An 18,875-nucleotide genomic window follows, 5' to 3' on the forward strand; every position below is an offset into this window, starting at 1 on the left:
TGCTGTCAGGTAGTCTCAAGCACTGTCTTGCTATGGGATACAGGGGGAGATAACACATTTTTAGAGGGCAGCACTGGTGGCAAGACTGAACAGAGACTGAGGCTTCCTGAGCCAGAGATTGTATCTACTTCTTGTCTAGCCAGAGATTCTCGTAGCATCATTGTGTTTAATAGCCCTTGATGGATCTTTCTTCCACAAATTTCTAATTGCCTGTTGAACCCTTTTAGACTCTGGTGTCCAAAGCATCCCATGGCAATGAATTCTACACTTTGTTCCACAAGAATAGACTTCCTTTCGCTTTTAACTCATGCCTAACAACTTTGCTTGGCACCTCCTAGTTTTTGCATTACAAAGTACCTCCCTGTGCACTTGAAGGCCTTGCCTGATTCTGTCTGCCTCGCTCATATTCCCCCTTAATCTTCTCTGTTTTTAAATCTGAAGAAGTCTAAACTATATGTTTATTTGACAGCCATTCTAGAATTAGGATGACTTGTTCCCTCTTTACCTTTTATTTTTCCTTTACCATGCCCTTTTTGTGCAGTATTTAATGAGTGGGTTTACTCCAGAGTTCAGTTTTCTGGGTGTTTTTTTCTATTACTTTCCTCCTTCTTAACATACTATTTGTTTTTAACAACCACTGAGCACTCAGCTGACACCTCCAGAAAACTATCAACTGTGACCCAAAGGTCTCATCTCTGAGTGGCAACAGCAAATTGGGAGCCTGTCAGTATGTGTGTGTAGTTAGGGTTGTTTTTCCCAAGTACATCACTTTGCATTTATCAACATTGAATTTTGTTTCTCGTTTTATCACTCAGCCATTCAGCATTGTGAGATTGTTCTCCTTCCCTTTGCAAACAGCTTTTGTTTTAATTATCCTGAATAATTTTGTATCATAAACACACATTTTCTTTTCTATAGTCCCTTTGTGAATAGATCAGGTCCCCATAATGTCCCACTGGTGAAATCTGAACGTTGACAATTCCTGAGCAGCAAATCCCACCTTTAAACTCCTGGTATAGAAGGAGATTTTTCCTTCTGCTCGAAGGCAGACCAGTCTTTTAAGTGGTGTTGCTTGAAAGGCCTTTTCAAAGGCCTTTTAGAAATCCAAATGTGCTGTTCTTTTCCATACTGTTCTTACCTATGGACTTCTTCAGAGACACACTCCACAGTGTGCTAGAGGCAGTCACTAACTGCTATTTATTGCAGTGTCTAGCAGTTTGCCCCACAGAGGAGGCAGATTTAGTGGGCTGTGGTGCCTGATGTCCCCTCTGGATCTCATTTTAAAAACTGAGGTCACATTTGTCATCTTCTGTTCTCCTGATAGTCAGTCTGCTTATTCAGGGCATGTGCCCTCCAAATTCTTGTATCAAAGAGTGTGAAGTGCCACCTCCCACAGCAAAGCTTTTCACTCCCTCTCCCTGGCCAGTTTCAGGAATAACACAGTAAGTTTTTTAAGTAGTTGTGGCCTTTTGCTCTAAGAAAGGAACACTAAGCATAAAGAAATCACCCTCCATCCCCAAAACTAACTGTGAATTTTCATAGTCTACCACAGCATTTGGTTTTCTGAGATCACAGTTTTATTTCCCTCCTCCCTAATTCTGGAGTGGATTGGTCACTGCTGCTGCAGGAGTGATTAGAGTGGGTGAATACAATCTCCCCAGACCTCTCCTGCCTGTGGCTGTGTGAGTGTAATGATTCATTGCCAATTTGGAGTCTGAACAGGCTCACTGAACTTGGAGGCAGGCTGTCTAGCTCCCTCGTCACATAAATTGAAAATATCTTTATACTCCAGTGGCACCTTCTTCTAAATGTCCTGAAATATAAGGAAATAACATAAATCTATATCTTCAGTGTTGTGGCAGGGATTTGCTAACGTTATTCTCACAGTTGCTGCTGCTCAGGGCAGGGGTCACTGTCTCTTTTTAACCAGTGACCTCAGAATGTTATTCTTGAAGCAAAGGGCTGCATTGAACAGAGATAACACTGCACTTTGCACATTTCTTGAAACACTGAAAACACAGTGTAGTCAGATTGGCATCCCTTACAGATTAGACCCAGTTTACACCAGACACATGCTTATAACTGCATCTATACCAAGGAATTTGGCAGTAGCAAGATGGCCTTTCAAAAGCATGCTGCTAACAGAGCTGACTGCACTGGGAAATGTTTTATAACCCTGGCCCAAAATCACCATAATTAGAGGTATTCTCAGCCTGTGCATTGCTGTACTGAAGCCAAAGGGAAGCAGCACTGTGAAGCTGGAGGAGAAAGGATTGCTGCAGGAAAGGGTCTTCATGGAGTCCTTGATTCTTTTCTCACTGCTTGACCTACCCTAAGAAGTTGGCATCATGACTTAACAGTTAAATTTAAAAGAAGCAATAAATGCAGTTCAGCTTTCTGGGCTTTCTGTTACTAACCGAAGTACCACAGCCATGCTCTGAAGTTTCATAGCCCTACCTGGGCAGTGCAAGGGCAGACTCTGACACCTCCCTCCCTAATGAAGTATAGGATAGCACAAGCAAGTGGTCCTCCACTGTCCTCTCCCATTAATTTACAGGGATTTTTATCTATCTATTCCCCTGCTGTCATTCCTGTGTTGAGTCCTTTTGGTTTGTTTATTCTCTTGTTCTTTCTAGGCTGTCCCCAGCTTACCCCTCTCTTGTGTGCCATTAGAGAGTTTATACGAGTGCTAAATTATTGCAAAAATATACACTATTCCTGTGGGATAACTTCAAATACTGTCTGCTGTCTCTGGCAGTAATGCTGTCTTTGTGTTTACTGTGATAAAACAAACAGCAAGAGCACTACCCCAGAAATCTTCAATTTGGGATTAAAATAATAGATAAAAAATTATTTTAGGGGTGGATGAACTAGCTGCTTTCATGCTTCACAATCTCACGATAATATCAAAACATATCTATGTATCTTCTCCAATTTAGTCCTTCAGATTAGGATCCTTTCTTTGTTCATGATGCCTCCTCATTGCTATTCATAGGCTTTCACAATTCAGCCCCTGCTAGAACATCAGACTGAAGTAAATGGGAAACAGCAGCACTAAGTAAGGCAAAATCAAGAGACTGAGTTCCTGCTCAGTCACTGTAGCAAAGATTCTTGCACAGAACCTTATAATACCAGGAAGACACTGGAGCAGTTTGATTTTACACTTAAATGGAAATTCTTTGAAGTTTAGAAGAAACTAATCTGTAACTTGTTTCAGAAAGGCAATGAAAATGGGTTGTTAAACCTGGGTGTATCAAATTCCAATTAGCATTAGCATGGACAATATAATTAAAAGGTAAATTAGCCATAATAGCATAGACTAGAACACATTTTACAGTAACTAACGGTCAATTGAAACCATGTACTTCAGTTTCTTGGGCTGCCAATGATAAGTTGAAAGGACAGAATAAGAGCCTGTACCCATTCATCTTTGGACAGTAATGTGTTCTGCAAAGTTAAACATGAAAAGCAGCACTGTGCTAGCCAGACACTTTAAAATCAGTGGAAGAGACTAAGTGGAATTAAGGAAAGATGAAGAAAAGACTCTAGAGCTGAAAAATTTGTGGCTGAATTATGGATGTGGTGATATGGACACTATCTTTCCTTCTCCATGGTGCCAGTGGTGGTTTTGTGCTAATTGGAAAAGAGTTTGTTTAGACTGCAATGAGCATCCTGGGATCAGAACTGACATGGTGGCCTGCCTGCAAACTTAACTTATAATAATAATATAATCATGGTGATATTTTAAATGCAAATGAAAGACTTGGTAGCCAGTAAGATTTAGAAATCCCAGGGTGTTCATTGCATAAGCAATAGAAAATGCTGGGAAAGTAAATATGTAATATACATAAATGTAGTAAATGGCATAATTAGGATGTGACTTTTTGGAACTTTCTCCCGGGTGATATTTATTAACACCAGGCTGTCCTCTTCTGTCAAAGGGTAAATCATACTCTGAACAGAGGCACTGATAACAGGCTACAACTACTCTTGTGTTCTTACAGCATTTTGTGCACTGATGAAAGACAACCACTTTGACTTTAATAACAAAGGAATGTTAACTTATGCTTTACTGTCTGATGGGGTGGGCCTGTGGTTTAGTAATTTGCTGTTAGAATTGGGAGAGCTGAACATAGCAGGGTAAGAAAGCACTGATAATCACCCTCTGCTCTCAGCCTGATCTGTCTGTACAGTACAGCCAAATATTGTCAGTGGTCAGAAGGGAGCTGGAGGATGTCCTCAGTCCCCTTCTCATGGGAAGACCTCAGCATCCCAAAGCATTGATGTTGTCTTAGACTGAGAGGGATGAAGTCAAAATGGCCTTTTGTTGGTTTATGTTCATTTTTTAGAAGACACAAAGAGCAGAGGTGCATCAGCAATGGGGAACAGTCTCTTTTTGCTAATCTTTGCAGTGTGCAGACATAGGAATTCACCATTATAGCAGCTTTCCAGAGTATTAAAAACCATTTAGAATATTATGTGTTAAGAAAAGCCATTTTCAGATGATCAGCTCTCACAGCGTCAGACCTTCTTTTCCCTTGCTGTGTTTTTCACTGTCTTAGCTTAATCTTCCTCCTCTATTAACTTTATATTGGCCAGCTGGGAACATGTACAGTTGAGAAAACAGTCAGCATCAACATAAAAAGGTTAATTAAAATGATTAACCTCACCAACAATTCCCTTACGGAAGAGTCCTATAGAATTTAATAGAAAGTGATACATTTACAACGTAGTATTTAAACTGTCAAAGAAAATTCCTTAGCAGGGAGGTAATTCCCTATTAAGTTCTATAACTTTTGGGGGAATTCTCCATAGAACCTTATTGGATTAATCTGTATTAAGTTCTACAGTATGTGGCATAAATATTTCAGTGCTAATAACATCTAAAAAAAGAATTCTGTAGTGATGCAGGGATGCAGAGTTTGACATGAGGCTTTTGAGATGCAGGAGGGTTGTTTTTCAGGAATGACCTACAATGGTACAGCAGTGATATTATATGGTTTCTAAATGTATAAAAAAGGTAAAACAACATTACATTAAATCAAACTTACATGTAAGTAATGCTTCTTTTCCAGTTATGACTTAGGCTGAACTGATCCTGCCCACTGTGTAATGAGAAGCCTCTTACTTGAGCTGACAGGCAGAGTTAGGAGAAGTGCACGCTTTAATGTGTTTTTTTATTTCTGTAAGAGAAATTGAACTATGAAAATTCTATTAGGGCCAGCTGAAAGTTTTGCTTGCTTCCTCTTTGTCTTTGCTCAGCTCATCTCCTTGAATGCAGTATGTTTCTCACTATGGAGAGGAGAGGGGTTGGGGAGGGAAGGCGAAGCAATTGTTATTTGGGAGTGTCACGTAGATATAAAAGCTAGAAAATGTGGAAGGTTTTAGTGTAGTTTGCACTTTTTAAATGTAAATGCTGGGGAAGATATCAGAATTGCTATGCAAGTCCTTTGTGAAATGTCTGCATAATGCTGAGCTCTGTTACATCTGCTGTTTGTGTAGCATTTCTCTTGATAATTTTTCTCTGTCACTTAGCTCGTGATCTTTGTAGCAGCTGTGAGCTCCTAATGACTTTCCCTCTTAGGCAGGTTCTATACTGTTATTTTTAAAGCCTGAAGTACAAAGTAATTTGGCACTCTCCCATATATCCTTGGGGGAAATGGGTTCTGTTTGGTACAATTTCTGGGACTCGCAAAAGATTTGAATAAATATAGTATCTTCCCCAACTTTGTAAACTCCAGACATTGATATATTTTTCAGAAATGTGTTCTTACATCAAGAATTTAAACGCTAGCTTTTTCAAGAAGATAAAAAGATAGGTTAAAGAGATGCAAAAAATCTATCTTGGAGGTGATCATGCACATGAGACTTAGAGATTCAGTTTGCACGTCCTTGAAGTGTGTAGCTCTCTAGGACATTCTGCCCAAGGGGCATACAGAAAGGACCCTCTGTTGCCTGATTTCAGTAGCTCAGCATTCTGTTGTTGGACAGTGTAAGTAAGGTTAAGAACTAAAAAAAAGTCAGTGACAGTTTGGTATCATACCTACTAGGTACAAAGCTGCATCTCTAGCTTCATGAACAGCTTGGCAGGCCTGGCCTGTTTCTGCTCTGTAAATGTATATATATATAGGGACACAACCTTTTATCTTTCTTACTGTATCATGGGCTGTTATTCAGTGTCCAAGCAGTGGTATTTAAAGTACTCACTCTTATCTTCAGAGATCTATTTTATTTATAATTTATAACAGGCATCTCTCTGCAGAAAACTAACAAAAGGTCAGTGCCAAACTTAAATGTCAGAAACCCTGTTTTGTGAGGTTATAAGCAGCTAAGTTGTTCCATGATCAAAGGCTCCTGTTGAAGTGGGGTTTGTGCTTAGCTCCTTCCACTGCACTGGCCTCTCTTGCCTTTGAGGTACTCTGTCTTCCCTTCCCAAGGGGGGACAGTGTGGGGCATCACAAGAGATGCAGTCCAGGAGATGGAGGGACTGGTCAGAGGGAACAGAGGGCCCCCAGGTGCCCAAAGTGCATCTGTCACAAAGTCTGTGGAGAGGAGCATAAGCACATGCCCAGGAGCAGCTCGCACAGCTTGATTTATTAAGCAGATCGTGTCATACAGGATAATACTGAAGGACTTTGTGTTCAATCCAGCAGTTAAGATATTTCAATAAGAACTTATTCTGATTAAGAAATATCAATATTTTAAGCATGGTTTCTGTAAGCTGTTGCAAAAGGAGATAAAGCTTAATTTTTATCTGACCACTCCATTTACCACTTGAATAATTCTTGTGCCTAGGAAGTGCAGCGCTGTACGGCCGACATGAACATCACTGCAGAGCATTCCAACCACCCCGACAACAAGCACAAGAACAGATACATCAACATCCTAGCTTGTAAGTAAGCACAACAAATCCACCTGCAAAAGCCCAGTGTGTGTGTGTGTGTGTGACTGGAAAGGGCAGGTGGCTTCAAATGGCAGTATTGCACAGTAATTAATAGACATGCAAAAATGTGGCTGGGAGGTCATTTCCCTATTAAAGACAGTGGATGTCTTGAATTCTCTAGGGCTAGGATTTCATTCCAGAATTTGTTTTAAAATACTTTGCAGTTTGATGGTCCAAGTGTAGCTTTAGAGGTATCAGTTTCATATGAAATTTTGTGGAGGAGTAACTGGATAAATTGATCTTCTGCCTGCTAATGTCTGGCCTAAGGGAAGTGCATGGTGGAGCAAAGAGTTTTATTGATGATCCCTGGGTTTCCCCTTATAATCCTAAAGGTGCTAAATCTTACAGTGTATCTGCTGTATTTCAAACTGCTTCAGCTGTGTGTACAACTTGGACAAACAGTGATCTTTGTAGCCCAGTGCAGGCTTTGCCTGTATTCCTCTGGGAACTGCAAATCTGGACTCTGCAATTGCAGAGTCTAAAATGCAGATTGTTGCAGGTCTGGGATGGAAATGTGCTAACTCTTCCATATCATTCTCTGATGTGGAACAAATGGCAGATGCAGCAATGAAGATGGAGAGTAACTGATAACAAGCTCACAATGTTCATAAACATTGCAATGAATCTTGAATGTTTTATGGTATAGGAGGGAAATACATGTCTGTAACAGATTCTCAAAAGTAATCAAGGTGCCAGCTGAGGACCAATTTCCACTACTGTGAAAGACTGGCTGTGTGGCCTTCAGCAAGGGAATTCATTGCAGTTGTCACAGCTCTGCTTTTAGACTTAGATGTCTGGTCCCTCTAGGCACAAAGAGAGAAGTACCACTGAAGGAGACCTGGAGCAGGCACTCCAGTCCTCCCAATTGCCCCTGGAGAAACCTATCTCTCTCCATTGATGCTCCAGGAAGGCAACTGAAACCAGATTCTTCATGCTTTGTTAGCCCACATGTCATCTCTTGATGTTTTGGAAGCAGCACCCAATACAATGCTGCTGGCCAGGAGCAGAAGAAGAACTTCAATTTTCTTTTGATTTAAGCCCAGGTCAAGCATTTATATGGAACAAAAAGAGGAGTTAAAGAGCATGACTTAAAGTCTGTCCTCTTGCTGTGATGAGGGTGGTGAAGGAATGAGGACATTCAGTCAGCTCCCAGAGCCAGCAGAGCTGTCTGAGGCCAGCACCCAGTGGAGGAAAAATAAGCTCAGACACTGAGCCAAGGAAAGGAATCTTCACTGCCTGTGGGGCTGAGCCGGTGTCCCTGCCTGGTGTCACACTGCCACGGGGGTGTCCTGGCTCTCTGAATCACACTGCACTGTGTGATGTGGATGATCCTAGAGACAGAGCTCCTGAGGCTTCAGTGTCCTTTCAAGAGCTGTCCCAGCCAGACCACATACATCAAGGGATGTGGAGCCTGAGGACATGCTACAAGGAGCAGATGGCCAAGAATAGGTACTTCCCCCTTGACTCCAATTGAAGACCAGTTTCTTCCATGTATTAGTAAGGACAAATACTGAGGAAATGGGATGTTTACCTGCAGGTCTGCACTTTTTTCTTATGCTTCTTAATGTTCTTATGTTTTCGTAATGCTTCTCTGCTCTGTTTTTATCCTGCAGATGATCACAGCAGGGTGAAGCTAAGACCTTTACCAGGAAAAGATTCTAAGCACAGTGACTACATTAATGCTAATTATGTTGATGTAAGTTTTTTTAATTGTTTTTGTCTTTTCTAACTCTGAATCCTTCCACAAGGAGGAAGTATTGCCACTTGTGAAGTGGTTGTATATTCCAGCTTTATGTGATAATTTTGTTATAAATTTCTCACTATTCTGAATAAGAAAGGCACCTTTTTTTGTTACCTTTAAAATATTAATATGTCTGCCATGATACTGCTTTCATCTCACTTGGCATTATGGTTTTCTTTGAAGGGTTACAACAAAGCAAAAGCCTACATTGCTACCCAGGGACCTTTAAAGTCTACCTTTGAAGATTTCTGGAGGATGATTTGGGAACAAAATACTGGAATCATTGTCATGATCACAAACCTTGTTGAAAAAGGAAGAGTAAGAGATTTTCTAGTTTGTTAGCAGTTGCTTCTTACCACCTCCCCAAATCACATGGGCAAAATTTGTTTTTAAATGGTTTGGGATGATATATTGCTGTATAACACATTCCTAACATAACAGAGGGGTACACACCCAACCATGGTTTTAATTTTTTAAAAAGCTCTAAACACAACTGTAAGAAACCCTTAGCTAACCATCCAACTATGTCTCTGTTCAGAGAAAATGTGATCAGTACTGGCCCTCAGAGAACAGTGAGGAGTATGGCAACATCATTGTCACCCTGAAGAGTACAAACATCCACGCCTGCTACACCGTGCGCCGCTTCACGGTCAGGAACACAAAGATGAAAAAGGTGAGTTAAGCCTCCACTCTTCTCATCCAGATGCCTTCTGGCTTGTGCAGGATGCAAGGCACAGAGGAGCAAAACTCAGTGTTTGCACAGGCATCTTGAAGTAGCAGGTGGATGGGAAATAAGTAAGTAAAGCCAGGATTATGAGGAACCTGGTGAAAGGTTTAGCCTGTATTTCTTTGTCTCAAGTTCACTGCTGCTTCGGCATCACAGTTACTGCTGTTATTACCTGTTCCCACTTGTGGTTTTCCTTGATCTCTGTCTCCACCTGGCAGGAGGAAGAGCTGCAGAAGATTATTCTCTTAAAGCCCAGCACTTTTTCAGCTGTACAAGCCAGTAGGATTTATTGTTTTTCTCTGCTTCTCTTCCCTAATCTTTCTCTCCTCTCCACACACGCTTTGCATGCAGGGTCAGAAAGGAAACCCCAAAGGGCGGCAGAACGAGAGGACAGTTATTCAGTATCACTACACTCAGTGGCCTGACATGGGTGTGCCAGAGTATGCTCTGCCTGTGCTCACCTTTGTGAGGAGATCCTCTGCAGCCAGAACCCCGGACATGGGACCAGTGGTGGTACACTGCAGGTATGATGGATGTGATTGACTACTTCATGGCAAGCACAGCATGTGCTCCAGCAGACACTGGAAGTTATGAGTACAGAAGGAATGTGCCAGCCCCATGGAGTGCAGGCAGACATGAGCCTGCTTTGCCTCTATCTGAGGGCAGCTCAGATGCCAAAGCCTTCCCAGTTGCATTAGCAAAACCCTGTGTCATGATGCTGAGCTACTGAGCATTGCACTGATGTGGTTGTGCAGTTCCTTGTTTGAAGCTTGTTTGTAGGCTGTCCATTCAGTGTGTGGGCAGGGCAGGGTGGCAAACAGCCATGTGAATAGACAGACACCTGGTCATGCAATTGCCACTGAATGGCACTCACATTTACCATCCCTTGTAGTCAACAGAAGAGTTCTCTTTAAATGAGTTAAGGGGTGTAGTCTTCAGAACTGTGTGTGAGGGTGCTGTACAGCACCATAGCAAAGAGGATGATGGTGGTTAGAGCTCCTTACTGAGCAGAAATTGAAAAGCTAAGAGGCATTCCCCTCTGCACCCTCCCTGTTGGGCCCAGGACTACCCTACTCCCCTTCAAGGAGTCCTGCCTCCCTCCTCTTATGCCTTTCCATAGTGCTGGGTACCACCTGCATTTCCAGAGAAGGATTACAACTCCACTGTGAAGCTTAAACCTCATCTCAAAACTGAAGCCAACCAGGGCAGCCCCACAAACTGGAGCAAGCTTGGTGTTTCAGGATAGCAGCAGTGTGCCATAGGGTGGATTTCTATAAGGCTTCTTATAGCCAACACCAGTAACAACAGCAATGGAGACAGGGCAGCCAGCTGTCAGATCATGAAATATATACCTGGTAAAATTTCTAAAAACTCAAAATATTCTGGTTAGAAACTTTCATTGTTGGGGCTAGCAGGAAAATGAAGGTCTGTGAGCAGGAGTATTTGTTTAGTTCTGTTGTGAACATTTACTTTGGTCTGGCTCTATTACATGGGCTTCTCTTCTGTCCTCTCTAGTGCTGGTGTTGGCAGAACTGGTACCTACATTGTGATAGACAGTATGCTGCAACAGATAAAAGACAAAAGCACAGTTAATGTCCTGGGTTTCCTGAAACATATCAGGACACAGCGCAACTACCTCGTCCAGACAGAGGTAAAGATTGCAGTGGGGTTGAATTTAAAGCCACATTCATTTTTATGTTGTAATCAAAAAGAAAATGGATTTTTCAGTTACATGCCTGGAAAAACTGGATATATCATCAAGCATGTTTTGCACTGGAATCTCTCTCTTTTTCTAGACCAGAAACTTCTCATTTTGTTTTTGACCTGCTCATTTGTTAGTGCTCCACTGGTACATGTTTAATTCTGTATTTGGCATTCTTTGCATGGTGGCTTGTTTTGCACACTCTTTCTTTTAGCGTGCTCTACCCTTCATTTAAAGCCAGCTGTTTAGTTTATTCCAAGTGCCTATGTGACATGCAGTTGCTTTTCTAGGAGCAGTACATTTTTATTCATGATGCCTTGTTGGAAGCCATCCTTGGGAAGGAAACTGAAGTATCTGCAAACCAGCTGCATGGTTATGTTAACAGCATCCTCATACCTGGCATAGGAGGGAAGACACGACTAGAAAAACAGTTCAAGGTAAGGCTTATCACTGCCGTTCAGAGGAACTTCATTTCCCCACTCTGTTTTATATGGCCTGTCTTCATTGCCAGTGGTCTTCGATAAGGAGCCAAACCAGAATACTTGGTTAGGACAGCACAGCATCTTGAGAAGTTCAGTCCTCAGCAGCAGTCTTTTCTACCTTGCTGGAAATCAGCACTAACACTCTTGAAATCAGAGGTGAGAAGAGGGACATGGGCACTGGTTTGGAGTGTGCTGCTTGTCTCCCCCTTCCCAAGGGGGTTTGGATATTCCCACTCTGTGGTTGGCTTGGCTAGAAGTTTTGCTCCAAACCGTGGCTTTTATACTCATGTATGGAAAAAGACATGAAATGAGGTTCTTAACACCACCTACTATTTCAGCACTGGGTAAAGAATTAAGAAAGTTCTAGGACCAGGAAACAGAATATGCCTTTTTCATTGCTGGTAACTATGCATTCCCCTGCTATGTCATAGTTGCTTTTATCCTGGCCAAAGCATTAAAAAAAAAAACAACCCAAAACCAAACCACAAAATCTTTGAAACCTAAGATATTCTGATTGCATGTTATTTGAATGAATTTCAAAATATTTTGTGAGATTATGCACCATAAGAAGATTACACATGACATCTGTTTTCACAGCTAAACTCACTCAGCTAATAACTACCTAAGGAACTGAAACTGTTAAATTATACCAGGTGCCAAGCCATTAAATAAATGAACAGTCTCTTCTCTGAATTCACTTGTAGAAATCTCAGTACTTCTTCATCAGTCAAGACATTCCAGATGTTTAATTACTAAATGAAAGAAAAAAGCACAAGTGCATACTCATGCTCACAAAATGAAGCAAGAGAAAAATATTTCTTATTTTTAAAAAGTGTTGCACTTTTACAAACTTTTACAAATTATATGTGTACAGATGTTTTCTGATGACTTGTGGCAAAATTTCAAAAACTTCAGTGCCATTTTCAGAAATTCCTTTCTCTGCCACATTGTTTAGATATTGAGGAACCCTGTAACTTCTAATGGGGCTTATGCCAGTACATAGATGAGCTGAGTGCTATCTTGCTTAGAGTGCCTTTGGAACTGGGACGTGACCAGCAGCAGTTGCTAAATCTTTCTCTCATTTCTGCTGCTACCACAGAGCCAACAAAAAATAACTTGTGCTCATGCCCTTGTACAATAGGTTACATTCAACTATCTTAGAGTAAAATTACTCTGAGTAATGAGTTGCTAGTCCAGGAGACGAAAAATCCACCTTTAGCCTCTTTGCTTCAGTAGTTTCCCCCAGTGGAGATATTCAAACACAATTGCCCCCCCTGACTTTTCTTTGTGTCTCATAAGCAGCTGAGAATGAACTTGGCAGAGCAGAGAATGTAACCCAGAGCCTCAGATCCCAGATGTCAGCATAGTGAGTTCCCCAAAGGCCTGGCAGAAAAATATATTCTGCAGGAATGATCTGGCTTTTCTTTCAGAAGAAAACATATTTTTGTTGTTGGTTTGTTTTTTGGTTTTTTTATTATAGCTTTTCTTCCGTGAAACTTGCTTCTGACTGGCTATATCTGCAAGGTTTTGAATTATATTCTCAGAGATAACTAAACGTAGTGTTCTGTGAAAATACATTTTGATGTGACTTGATTCTCAGGATGATTCAAAGCTGAGAGTTGCAGAGATCTTTTTATCCATTAAACTTGTTGTGTGAAAAGGATGATTTTCATTGGCATCTAGAGTATCTTAAACAAGTTTAACAATGCAGTTTATTCTTCTACTGATGCCTCTTTGCAGGAGTTGGCAAAGAAACCTCCTCTCTAAATGAAGAGAGCTGTGAGGACTGACTTACTACTTTATTCTCTTTCAGCTGGTTACACAGTGTAATGCAAAATACGTGGAATGCTTCAGTGCTCAGAAAGACTGCAACAAAGAGAAGAACAGGAACTCATCAGTCGTGCCATGTAAGATCACATCTTCGGTTTGATTACTGCCTAGCATAACTTTTTGTGCTGAATTGTCTCAGTGCTATGCATGAAAAGGCATAGCCCCTAGGAAGGAGAAATGTAATCTTTTGTTCAGAGCAAGCTGTCTTGTCTTTCAGAATTACCCTGATGAAACCAAAGAGAAGAAATAGTTAGTCAGCCAGATCTACTGTCCATGTGAAATGTTAATTTGAAGTGCTTAAGAATTTGAATAATTAGTTAGGGGATAAATCTGTTGAATACTGAGATAATTACTTTGATACTACTCCCAGCTCAGGTGAGATCTCCCCATGTGATTGGCACAAGTTGTTGGTAATTCAGCTGCTACACTCAATTTCTATGTGTGAGCCTTCCCTACACTTAAGGGCATTTAGTACCCGAGGCCCCAGTTTCACAGTTATTAATAGGGAATCTGTCTGTATCTACCTGTATAGGGAATCACTGCCAAGCAGTGCAGATTTGCACCAGACCAACCACAGGCACAACATTGTGCCAATCCCATTACCCAGAGCACAGGACATACAGGAGAGGTGGTAACCAAGCTAGCACTAAGTCATAATGGCACATTCTATCATGAAGTTTGTTAAGAACAAGGGATATCATCAGGATATATCTTAAAGTCTTATAGACTATTTCTGCCCCGTTCACATTTGGTTTTATGACTGTTATCTTTTTTTCTGCACCTTGTGTCATGTAGCTGCAGTGATTTCAGTTTGGCACTAGAAGCCTGTCAATTGGTTTGAGGATGTTGTTGAACCCAGCCCATAAACACAGAGAGAAGTGTAGATCTGCTGAAGAACACACACACACTTCTGAGATGATTACCCGTGGGGCAGGGTTTTGTCTCTGGAGGTTATCTCACCCTCCAGCTGTGAGGAGTAAGTGGTAGTAGTGCTACGGAGTGGTAGGGAAGCAAAATAAATCAGCTGGAGACAAATGGAACACTACAGTCAAGAATTACCTGAAATCCCCTGTTATCACTGCATATACTGTTATTTGGTAATTCAGCCTGCTGTGAAAATCTTTGCTATAGTAAAATTTGATTCCTGAAATTACTTTGTCCTTGTGGGAATATTGTGCAACATTCTCTTTTATATCCTGTGTTAGCAGGCAATGCTTTAACACAGTTGAAGTGCTGGCCTGCTCCTGTGGGAGAGAGGAGCTGCACACTGTTTGCTTTGTTAACGTCTGAGAAATTCTTACTTTCTACATTGTGCCATGACCAGACTTTGATCTTTTTTTTTTTTTCCCTTTTTGTTTTTTAATCTTATAGCTGAGCGTGCTAGAGTGGGCTTGGCACCACTGCCTGGAATGAAGGGAACAGATTACATTAATGCCTCTTATATTATGGTGAGGAAGCCAACACGTAATTACAAAGTAAAATCAATTCTAAGGTGCTAAATACCAGATGCCTGTAATTGTCTTAATTCTGTACGTAATGGCTATGTATTAACAGATGAGATTTTAACACCTTCCCCATAATGTAAAGCTATTAACTGTGTTTTATTAAAGATTGTTGCCTAAAAAATTTAAATACAAGATGCATTTAAATGGAATGTGTATTTTCATGAGATACAGTCAAATAAATACTGGGATTTAGAGTAAATGAAAACAACAGAAACTCTGCAGAGGGGAAATGGTGTTACAAAATTACAGCCTGTGAGAAAATATTGTGGAATAAAATTAAATAGGGTCATTATGTGTCCCCAAAGATGAAACTGATGTATTGAAGGCAGTAAGTAACTGTGTGTTTTGTTTTGCTGCAAAAGGGCTACTACAGGAGTAACGAGTTCATCATAACCCAACATCCACTGCCACATACGACTAAAGATTTCTGGAGAATGATCTGGGATCACAATGCACAGATCATTGTCATGCTGCCAGACAACCAGAGCCTGGTGAGTTAACCACAACCCTCCCTGCATGGTACCACAGTCACTTGGCCCTAGAGGGCACCAGTGTAGGGTCTCTTAGCTCCATGCCTTGGCTATTTTCAAGTGGAAAGACAGTTTTTGAGCCACTGTCTCAAACTTTGCTGCAAGAATCAGGCCTATGCTGTGGAAGGTTACAAATGCTATTTTTGATGAAAGTAAAAGGCAAATATGGATGTTAATCTAAATGGAAATAATGAGACAAACAGAGAGAGATAAAACAAGGACACACAGGTGAAGTGCTAATCACTACTACCAGATTTACTAGTGTGTCTCAAGAGGGTGCACTGAAAAGGATTAAGAACTAAACAGTTGGGTTTTTTTCATGCGTGCATCACTGAGGTGAACAGACAATTGTAGCTGAGAGTGGAAGAGAAACTACCTTCATTACAGCAGGAAAACAGCAGTCATGAGGGGCTACTAAAGAGGCAGCAGTCGATACATTTCCTGCAAGTGGCAAGATGAAAGGGATTGCAGGCACTGTGAGGCAGAGAGCATTCAGAGAAACCCGATCAAATCAGAAAGCACTAATGAAATGAAAGTGTGTCAGGTGGAAACAAAGAGGCTGATCTTGTCTTTACAAGTACATGAAATTGTTCTGCAGAAAAATAGCAATTAAAAGGTGAAGGAGGTAGACTGGACTAGGCCGCGTTCCTTGCAAGGATGCCTGGTCCTTTCTTTCATGTTCCCAGCTCCCAGGGTGGAGCAGTAGAGCAGTAGCATCCCTGCATTGGCTCAGCCTTCAGTGTGGATTTTGTTGGCTGGCAAGGAGGGGTAGATTGGGACTGAGGCAGCGGGTGCTGAATGTGTAATGCCAAAGGGCAAGAGGAGAATGCAAGCTTCCTGCTGCATGGGGACCTGTAACAGGGCAGGACGAGGCGCTTCTCTGGCATTCACTGAAATTATGCTGCTTGTTGGTGCCTCTGCTTATTGAGAGCAGAATTGTTGATGCACTCTAAGGATCCTAAATATCATTTTCAGAATAAATGTTTAAGGCCCAAATCTCAGTCTCCTATTTATTATGCTCCAGACCCATAGAAATAAGCTTGATTTTAGAGACATCCTTATGGCCATGAAGTGAGTTCCTGGCTCGTGTTTTCTCTTGAGTCATTCAGGGGTTGTTCAGAGATGCAGGCATGCTGTGCATGCTGCCAGAGTAGCTTCTGTGCTTATGCTGCAAGGACAGAAAACCCTGAAGCCAGGAGGAGAAATAGGTTTAGCATGTATGTGGTAGCAGAGCCTCATTTCCTTCCTCTGCAGTAAATTGGGAATTCACAGTTATTTTTTAAAGAGTAGCTTTGACAGTATGTTATCTGCATTGTGTCAGCTTGGCTACTTCAGCTTCTTCAATCATTCAGTCTCTCTGAGATTTTACCCTTCTCTTTTACCCATTCTCCCTTCAGGAGAGCAGTTTTTTCTGAAGAACTTGCCTTAATTTAAGAAAGTTGTTTTTATCAAAGCTAAGAATATTTGAGTTTCCTCTGTCCTCTTCACTTTTCCTCTCACTCCTAAAAATTCAAGGCCTACATGAGTCTTCTACCTTCTCCTGATCTACAGACCTGGAATTTTGGAGCAGACCACAATAAACATTAATTAAAAATAATATGCAATTACTTTTTAAAGGTCAATGAGTTTTTCTAAAGGAATATCTGACTTTCGTGCAAAATTGTGTAGGCAGGAGGTAATAAAGCCTGGGATACAATAAAAAGGTTAAGTACAAGTGAGCTAAGATAATAATTTCCCTATGAAACCAATTAAAAAGCAGATGTTACCTGTTTGGACACACAGAGGAAGGATCTGGCAGGATTACTGCCTATTGTAATAGTAATTTTGTTTTAAACAGCAATAGTTTTTTTAAGGGTCAGCTCCTGATCATCTCTATTTATCAAATCAATTTTTTGATCCAGTGGATTTCTCAGTGATACAGGGGGTATCTGAAAGGCTGCAGCAGTGTGTTCTTTCATTTTTCCAGGCAGAAGATGAGTTTGTGTACTGGCCAAGTCGTGAGGAATCCATGAACTGTGAGGCCTTTACTGTGACTCTTATCAGCAAAGACAGACTGTGCCTCTCTAACGAAGAGCAAATTATCATCCATGACTTTATCCTTGAAGCTACCCAGGTAAAATAAACCTCCAAATGTGGATTTTGGCTTTTTATGAAAATGTTATTGTTGTCATTAAAATATCAAAGAAGAAGAGTTCAGAAATGGTTTTGAAAAGGATTTTCTTGTAAATGTAACTTGTACGTGTGTGTGCATGCATGTTGTCTACAGGGGAATGGTATTCTCATTGGCTCCTTCTCCCTCTCACATCTACCTCCAGGTAGATTCCTCTAGCTAGTGAGACTACAGTATTACTCATTTGTCTTATTTGAAAGTAATGATGTTGTTTTTTTCATTTCACTAGCAGATTTAATTAAAGTACACCAAGGCCTATTGTCCTATTTCTGCCTGTAAAATTGAGCATTTGTAGTTTAATTGTTTGGGGTCTGACTTAAGGGGTTTTATGTAAGCACACTTCTTTATACTATAAACCTGCCTCTAGTGTTCTATCCAGATTGCAGTTGGATTGCTGCTAAGTATTAGCTTGCAAGCCTTTTACATTTTAACTCATGGATGGATGCCCTTCTCTTGTTTAACTTCTTAGCTATAAGGGCTCTGAGGGAGGTTTATGTGGATATAAGCCCTGAACTCAGATACAAAATCTTTTATCAATTAAATCTTTTGTTAAAGTTGCATTATTTTAGGGTGTTCGTTGTTACAGAAATGCTCGAGCTGTGTTTGTTGTCTTCTTTCTATATCAGCTGCTTGGAAGAAGAAGGTATCTCTGAAGTTTGTAGTGAGGCTCTTTTCTCTTTCTAGCTGGAATGGATAAATGTGAAACTGAAGTAGCTGATGCCCAGGCTGGTTTTTCATTGCAGGATGACTACGTTCTGGAAGTTCGCCACTTTCAGTGTCCTAAATGGCCAAACCCAGATGCTCCCATAAGCAGTACCTTTGAACTTATCAATGTAATCAAGGAAGAGGCCTTAACAAGGGATGGCCCCACCATAGTTCATGATGAGTATGTAATCTCTTTTCTCCCATTTATGTGCAGTTTGTACAAGGAATTGTACAGCTCAGGTACACAAGATTGGTGTCCATTCTTGCATAGGGCAGGTGGGGTTTAGTGGTCTAGGGAACAGGATCAGAATAATAAACTTGGAGGAATGAGTTTTCAGCTAGCATCTAAAGCCACATACATTTTGCTTAGTGTGGTTTTTATGTTGGTCATAATCTTAGATGGACTCAGAAAATGAGGCTCTTCTGTGCTTGCTTTGTAAGCATTTAGGGTTCTTCTGCACCTGGAAGTATCCCAAACAAATCCTACAGCTCGTTTCAGAACCCAGGGTGAGCCTTGGTGTAGTCGAGGCTCTAAGCAGC

General features: G+C 41.0%; 1 protein-coding gene across 1 annotated transcript in view; it reads left to right on the top strand.

Annotated features, from left to right (window-relative positions):
* The window catches only part of PTPRG (protein tyrosine phosphatase receptor type G), a 392,351-nt gene that overhangs the window by 364,603 nt on the left and 8,873 nt on the right, over window positions 1–18,875 (top strand). The window contains 12 exon segments of the mRNA XM_030458295.1: window positions 6,796–6,892; window positions 8,557–8,639; window positions 8,868–9,002; window positions 9,223–9,357; window positions 9,763–9,935; window positions 10,927–11,062; window positions 11,404–11,550; window positions 13,409–13,502; window positions 14,797–14,873; window positions 15,293–15,421; window positions 17,427–17,573; window positions 18,374–18,516. Coding sequence (XP_030314155.1) covers window positions 6,796–6,892; window positions 8,557–8,639; window positions 8,868–9,002; window positions 9,223–9,357; window positions 9,763–9,935; window positions 10,927–11,062; window positions 11,404–11,550; window positions 13,409–13,502; window positions 14,797–14,873; window positions 15,293–15,421; window positions 17,427–17,573; window positions 18,374–18,516 — 1,496 coding nt within the window.

The sequence above is a fragment of the Calypte anna genome, chromosome 12 (genome assembly GCF_003957555.1).
Source record: "Calypte anna isolate BGI_N300 chromosome 12, bCalAnn1_v1.p, whole genome shotgun sequence".
Taxonomy (NCBI): Eukaryota; Metazoa; Chordata; class Aves; order Apodiformes; family Trochilidae; genus Calypte; species Calypte anna.